At 33.5% G+C, this 8,347-nt stretch overlaps 1 protein-coding gene across 1 annotated transcript in view; it reads right to left on the bottom strand.

Annotated features, from left to right (window-relative positions):
• Positions 1–6,462, bottom strand: part of LOC111529608 (UDP-glucuronosyltransferase 2B23) — a 30,032-nt gene extending 23,570 nt beyond the window's left edge. The window contains 3 exon segments of the mRNA XM_026446912.1: positions 4–99; positions 4,311–4,459; positions 5,742–6,462. Of these exon segments, the coding sequence (XP_026302697.1) occupies positions 4–99; positions 4,311–4,459; positions 5,742–6,462 (966 nt within the window).
• Between the last annotated feature and the right edge of the window lie 1,885 nt (positions 6,463–8,347).

The following is an 8,347-nucleotide window of genomic DNA, read 5'->3' as shown; positions in this document are numbered from 1 at the left end:
TACGTTGGCCCTTTCTTCTTTCATGTTAGTGACCATTGACCCCAGAGAAAACACCACAACACCATTTTCTCCAGAGCTCTGTACAAACTCTTCCATTTCCTGTGAAAAAGAATTTGTTTCATCACAAAAGAATAACAGCATAGCAGGCACTACTGAAAGAATTGGTACAAGTTACTAAAGAGAGAAAATCAGGTATTTTAAGGAATTATTGGAGTAAATATTTTTAACTGACTCAATCTTTCAGGTTTTTTTTTTTTTTTTTTTTTTTGCAATTAGATGCATAATATGAGATAGGTGGATGCTGTTAGGATATTTGTGTAACTATGTGTGTATTTGTATGTATTTGTGTGCATGTGTGTAAGGGAGAAAGGAAATGGGGCTATTACACTGTAATCAGGAAGACAATGTTAAAAATATTACACACAGACTCTTCTCTTGCATTACTAAAATTACTAATACAGGTTCTTGGAAAGTGGCGCCACTCAGCTTTAATTCTATGTTGTTGTTCTACTAAATCACTTGTGTTTATTTCAGGCAGTTTTTCTGTAGGATTCTTTTAGTTGGAAGCCATTAGTGTTTACTTCCCTCACTATGAGCTCTGAGGATAAACTACTCACTATTGGGATAATTTTATATCTACATTTATGTTTCTCTACAGTGCTTTATACTTCACTTAAATTTGTCACAGTTTTCCGAAAGCTTTTGAAAAACTAAAATAAATAAATAAATAAATAAATAAATAAATAAATAAATAAATAGATAAATAAAAGCTGATGATGGTTAGAACCACTGACATTCTGGTGTCGGGTATTGTAATTTGGAATTTCTGTGAATTAGTCCAGGAGTCTTATTTATAATACAGAATTGCACACTATACAGTTACATAGTTGAATGATCATCTTTTCAGGTTATTGTTTAGGTGGAGCACCTATTGACCTGAAATCACACTGTTAAACTGATGTGCTATTTATAACTGCAAGTGAGGAACTCTCATCATCACTTTGTTGTGTCTCAGAGGCAGCACTTGCATCAGAATAGAAGAGGCCAGCAGGCCTTTCTGCAGGGGAGATCTTGTCTCTCTTTTGAGTAGCTCACTCACACCACATTACACTCCTGATGAAGATGTGCTTGGCTGCAATCGATTGAGAATTATTCTGACTTGCGTTCTCTAATGTATGCCAATATTTAAATTTAAATACTTTCAGATTTAATCATTGTGGTAAAACTTTGCCCTGTTTATCCATGCAGTGTTGAAGGAACCTAACCTCTGTTTACAGATTCATCACTGATATGGATTGGTTGTTTCTTCTTCTGTGATAATGTAATAAAAATAATATAAGATTAATGTCAGAAATTTTATAAAAGGATGAAAATTTTTTTTAAATAAAATTTTTCTAAAATTTTTGTCTTGTGATATTATTTATATAAAATATATTTTTTCATCATGGCTTTTGTCCTATTTATATAGCTCAATGTACGCATGTGACACTTAGAAAATGTTAATCTTACTGAGTATATATTTTCCTCCTGCAAAAACTTGTCATCTTGTTACCTTTATCATTTTCTAACTCCCTTTATTTGTATTACAGCTGACAGTGTAGTTGAATATTTCATTGATAAAATTATTGTAATGCTATTGTATGCACATAGTATAAGTTTTTAATTATTCCTTCATTTAAGATGTTGGACTACTTCCAATGTTAATTTCATGCATATTTTCCATAACGTTGAATAGGTACACCTTGATTAATTTTTTTATCTGTATGATTTCATGTGAATATATTATAAAACTCATGGCAATGGTCATTTTTAAACACCTGATACATTTTGTCAAGTGTCTTATTCTCTTATATAGAAATTATCTGAGAATCTAATATTTAATTGAAATGAAAGCAACCTGGCTGGGTTAGCAATTATTTTACATAATAAACAAAGAATTGGTTTCACAACCATTGACTTGCATTCAAATCTTTCTGCAAGTTAGTAACAACAGCTAATAGTAGTAATTATCACTATTGTACTACTAGTCATCCTTTTTCTTGTCCTTTTACAAGTTCTAATCTCTTCCCCTTCCTACTGACACCATCGGTTTCCCTTAGTGTGAGTGGGGAAATATTTCAAGAGTAGGGCAGGGTGGCAGAGATTTTTCATTAGTCTTACCCCAGCTTTTGTCTCTTGAGAAAGTTATCATATAAAGCCCATGCAATTTGCATTCATCATAGATATTGAGTTTTAACAATGGAATAAAAACTCAGCTTTATGTGGACAAAAATTATATTTTAAGAGATTACTTAATAATGTGATAAAGAATGCTTGCTTTGTACATATGTCTTAAAAGTGTGATATTAATTTACAATATACAGGTTTATTGTGTTCTTTCATAAAGAATATAATCTTATATGCTGACAGAATTTTTTTGGTATTGAAACTAAGGGCACTATTCAGATACAAATGGTATAAATTATTTGGTCTTTATTATTCATGCATTGTTCATTATCTGCTTCTATGTCAGGCAGCTATGATGTTAAGACAGGTTGACACAGGGAGCTTTAATCAGTTGCTTGTCATATGGCAAAAATCATCTGCTTTGAGAGGATATGTTTATGCTGTAATATGTAAACCCCTGGGGTCTCAATGAAGAATGATTTAAATGCTTTAGTAAGATCAAGTGATCACTGAGTTTGTCTGCAAATATTAAAGGAACACATTTATTTTATTGAGGAAGTGTTTTAAGCTGCAATACTGGTGAAGATCCTCATTACCTATGGGAGAATTTTACAATTTCAACTAGCTCATTGTTGGGGGAAGTCAGGAACCCCACAAAAGAAGTGAAAATGGCCGGTCCTTGCCTTAAGCAATGATATTATCCTGTGAAATTCCTTTTCCTGGCTCATCCTGGTTCAAAAATCTCCTCCACTGAGCACCTTGTGACTCCCACTCCTGCCTCCCAGAGAATAACCCTCCTTTGACTGTAATTTTCCTTTACCTACCCAAATCCTATAAAACAGCCCCACCCTTATCTCCCTTTGCTGATTCACTTTTCGGACTCAGCCCGCCTGCACCCAGGTGAAATAAACAGCCATGTTGCTCACACAAAGACTGTTTGGTGGTCTCTTCACACAGACGCTCATGACACAGGTGTCTGTCAACTATGACTTTGCAAGAGAAGATAATTCTGATGTACTGAAAAATCTGGCTCTATTAAATGAAGAATGATATCTCAAGTGACCTGCACATGTTAAGTAATTAGTAGTGTTAGCAATAATAGCAAAATAACAATAAATGCAAAATTAATAATATTTATGAGTAACTAACTACAGGCCAGAGACACTTCAAGTGTTTTGTCTGTGTTAATAATTTTTCCACAAAACATGAAGTTGCCACTATTTTTGTAAATGTAGGCATCATTATTTCTATCAACATTCTAATCTACTTTTCCACCATCTGCTACCTGATTCCATGCAAAATTTCCTGAATGGTTGGCTCTTTATTCTGACCCTCCTGCAATTTAATCATTGAATATCTTGAAAGCTCTTCTTAAAGAAGATAATCTTTTCATATATCTTTCTGTCTTAACTCTTTTTCATAGTTTTTCCATGTGCTTAATAAATATTTCAACTCCCAATATGTATCTGGCTCCAATTTGCCTCTCAGCATCATCTGATTCTTAGTCTCTTCCTGAAAACTAAACCTGAGGACTTGAGAATCGTCCTGACCACTTTACCTGCTTTCCTTCCTTTGTCTGTCTCTCCCCGTCATTCTTTCACTTATTCTTGTGTATTGTTCAGCTCTCATCTTAGTAATCAGTGACTCCAGGATACTTTCTATTATTTCCACCGATGCTTTCTTGACATTGGGTTTTTCCTTGAGATAATAGTTTTAATATAATTTTTATTACTTGCACATATTCTATCTTTTGAAGTAGAATGTAAGGTATGTGGGGACAGAAACTGTGTCCATTTTTTTTCTCTGAAAATTCTGCACTTACCTGTGTTTTGTGCTAATCCCTTTGTAAATATTATTTGAAGGAATGACCAATACCTTCTTAGATGTTAAATAATGAAGACTTTAATTTAACCAACTCTATTTTTGAAGTCTCCTTAGTATTCCTCTCTATTTGTAGTACTCATAAAACTCATATACTTGTGATGGTATCAATATGTACATGAGTTTCTAATTGGTATCTGCTTTACCCCACCCACTTCCCATCTTTCTTTCACTGTAAGTCAACCACTCTGAATGAAGACCGTAGAATCAATTCTACTGAAAATTCAAAGCCAACAAAATAAAACCAATGAAAGTATGTTTACCTTAGGTAGGGGTTTGGCAGGTTTGCAGAGGAGTCCTCCAACAAAATCAACATTTGGTAAGAGTGGATGTGGAAACTGAAAATTCCAGGAGTTTCGAATAAGCCATATGTCAGCTTTCCCCATTGTCTCAGATAGTGTAATGGGTCTTCCTGACAAGGATTAAAAAAAGAAAAGGTGGATGACACAAGATAATTCCATTAGGTTGTTTTCTGAAAGGGGTTACAATAATGTAGTCAAAAATATAGGCAAAGTGTCTGTGCTTTGAAAAATATACATATATTCATCTATAGACATAATTTAATTTTATGTATTATTTATTTTGTCCATGTATATTTATAAGAAAGACAAAGTAGTAGGAGAATTGTGAGGTTAAGCTACATCTCTAATGTCACATCAGTATACTCACAATCACAATTATTAAAATAAGCCACAGAGAATTAAACATCAATTTATTTTCTTTTTAAAGCTTCATTAGTAGCATATGGACATTTAAACAACTCTTTGAGCTCCATAGTCAATTAATTCTACTTCACTCATAAAAATAATTTTCTAAAAATTGCCTAGTTTACACAACTCATTAAGCTAATTTTATATCTTTGGTTCTTCAAGTGAACTGTGGACTATGTTGTGAGTATGGTTGAAATCCTTGTACTCTTATAGATTCAAGTTAAGATCTTAATAATATTATCTTTAAGTAAATATATTTATAAATTATAGCTAGAAATTTTTGAGAAATTATTGAAATAAAGATTTGTACTCAACCTTAATCTGTCTTATATTTTTTAATAAAGAGACATAATTTGAAGAAAACTATGTAGATATAACAATCTTCCCACTTCCACAAGATGATTGGACTTTAAATGAATGGTTTCCAATTTTTTAATGAAAGAGTATAGAAACATTGGAAACTTCAAATTACCTTTAATGATTTATGCATCTGAGATATAGACATTCCCTCTCTCTATTGTGAAGGAAACCTTCTGGTGACATGGGAACATCTTTTGATTTCTAAATAAGAAAACCAAGGTTTACAAGAAAAAATAATTTCTGCAGTTATACAGATAATTGTAGAAAAATGTATAACTACTCATTCTAAATCTATGCATTCAGTAAGATGTTATTTGACACATTTTACTGTTTTTAAGATGTAAAGCAATGCATAGTAAAACAGATGTGTAATTGCTTAAAGTCTTAGATGTACTAATACATAGGTTTACGATTTCCTTGGATGTTCTGTGTGAGTGATGGCCACAGGGTTTTAACTGATCCTGTAATTTAAGCTTTTCTATAATATTTATGAGATTGATAGATCATCTTGTATTTTTTGTTTTATAAATGCATTTACCAAAACCTCACTACCCTGACTTTATGGCTTTATATAAGCTCTGATCAAAGACACAAATAAGTTACAGATTGAAAAAAAATACTTACCTAGAACTTCACTATAAAACTGATCCCACTTCTTCATGTCATACATTTGGAAACAAAAATCAAAATAAAGCATATAGATCATATTTTTTACCCTCTCCATGAAAGTCATTTGATCACTTAATTCTGACATAATAACAGGTACATAGGAGGGAGGGAAAAGAAATCCTCCACATTGCTTTTCAAAACCATAGCCAGGAGTGAAGCGGAGACTGTACACAAGGGGTATGTTAAATAGCTCAGCCAGCAGCTCACTACAGGGAAAAATAGGATCTGCAAAAACGACGTCAAATCTTGACTCTTGTAGTTTCTTCATTAATTTCTTATTTGAAACTACATCTTTACAGAACTCTCTAAATATGTCACCAAACTTCCACATGATTTCTTGCATTTGTGAAAAATATAACCAAAATATATCTTTTGGAAGGTCTGACCATCTCTTAATCTCTTGCGTGACTAAATTCTGAAACTCAGGTTTAGGTAAAGATGTAGGAAAAACTTCAATTTTAAGAGCGGAGGAGTTGTTGGGATCAAAAAGAATGGAAGCTGAAGATGCCAGTACAGTCACCTCATGACCTCTCTGGACAAGCTCTTCCAGGATTGTCTTCATATTCATCCAATGGCTATATTCTGCTGCCCACACCAGCACCTTTCCACAACTCCCAGAGCTAAAGTAAAAGCTCAGTTGTATTAGCAGAATTACTGAAGTCCATTTCACAGACATCCTGGTGCAATGCAATGCTTGTTTTCCAGTTGCTGTTCCTTCCTGTCATTTCTCATGGTTATGTCCAAAGATAAATTAGCCAAGAAGTTAAAATGTAACCCTTATACTTCAAAGTTCAGACAATATCCTTAAATCAACTTTCCGAGCATGTGGATGGCAAGGAGACAAATGAAGGTAAGTGACCTGTTTACACAGATGTGATTAATTTCCCTTTTATGTTTCTGAGTGTTATCCTTCAGCTAATATCAAGGATCTTGTATGGACATGCCATCTGTCTTATGCAATATATTTTAGAAGAGGTCCAGAATTGTAGCAGTGAGAGGTCATGTTTCTGCAGCCCATTTGACACAAAACTAAAGATAAAATGACTAAACATGGTCCACATATTTTGTACACCTTGTTGACGTATAATTTAAATATCATCCAATTTATCAATTATTGTGTAAAATTTAATGTTTCATAGTATATTCACAGAATTATGTGTCTACCACAATCATCTATTTGACAGCCCTTTTATCTCCCCAAAAATAAGCCCTAGAGCCTTTAGACTTTTCCTCTCCATCTCTAGTTTCTGCATTTCCCCTGTCCTGGGTAATTGCTAACTGCATTTCTATCTCTATAGATTTGCCTATTCTTGACGATTTTTAATACATGGAATAATACAATATGTGGTATTTTGTGACTGGCTTCTTTTATGTAACATGACATTTTAAATGTTCATTTATGGTATAGCATATACATGTTGATTCTTGCAACCATCATGTAAGATATTGAGAGTGTGAAGATGACACTATCTTTATGAACTTTGTTAAAGTAATCAAAGATAAAGAGAGAAAAAGAGAAAAGTAAATCAAGCCTGTAGTACATTCAGCATTAATCATTAGGTTAACTTGTTCTCTGACTCACTTCCTCATAGTTATTTGGCTATTGTCCTAGAATTATGCAGATCCTATTACAAGATTATAGTTCCTCTTAACTCTTCTATAGACAATAGCTTAAACATTATGAAATGATCGATTTGCCTTCTGAGGTATTCCTTCAGGTCCAGCACACTGATAAAACTACTGCCTCAGCAGGTCTGAAGGACCTCACTGATGCCAGCTGATCTGAGGGACTTCACTGATGCCAGTTGATCTAGAGGATCTCATAAGGAACTGACTCAGCAAGAAATGTTGTTTCTTGTTCTGATAACTTTGTTCCTATTGCCCTGAATAATCAATTACCCAGACTAATCAATTACCCAAATTTTCCAGTCCATCACCATCTATGATCTCCTTAAAACCTCCAACCCAGAGCTCCTTGAGGAGTTGGATTTGAGGTTCTCTTCTCATCTCCTTGCTCAGTGCCCTGCAATTATTAAACTCCTTCTTTGCTGCCAAACCTGACATCTCAGTGTAATTGGACTATTATTGGACAGTAAGCATATGAACCTGTTGGTCCTATAACAAAACTTCAATGGAATAAGTAACTGCAAATACAATAAAACTAGAACGATAACTATAATTAGAAGTGGAACTTAATGATGTAATAGAATTGATGAAATCTCATGATAAAACAAATAAGTGAAGAGTTACTTCTTAGGGAAGAGCAAAGAAACTTGTTTCTTGAGATGGAAAGTACTCCTGGTGAAGATGTTATGAAGATTGTTGAATGACAACAGGAAATTTAGAATATTACTTAAACTTACTTTATAGAGCAGCATTAGAGTTTGAGAGGATTGATTCCAATTTTGAAAGAAGATCCTCTATGGGTAAAATGCTATCTGACAACATTGAATGCTGAAAAAAGTCTTTTATGAAAAGGTGGGTTAATGTATGTGGCAAATACCATTGTTGTCTAATTTTTAAGAAATTGCCACAGCCATTCCAACTACTAGCAGCCACCA

Source organism: Piliocolobus tephrosceles, chromosome 3, assembly GCF_002776525.5.
Source record: "Piliocolobus tephrosceles isolate RC106 chromosome 3, ASM277652v3, whole genome shotgun sequence".
Classification (NCBI taxonomy): Eukaryota; Metazoa; Chordata; class Mammalia; order Primates; family Cercopithecidae; genus Piliocolobus; species Piliocolobus tephrosceles.
This window is presented reverse-complemented; position numbering and strand designations above follow the sequence as displayed.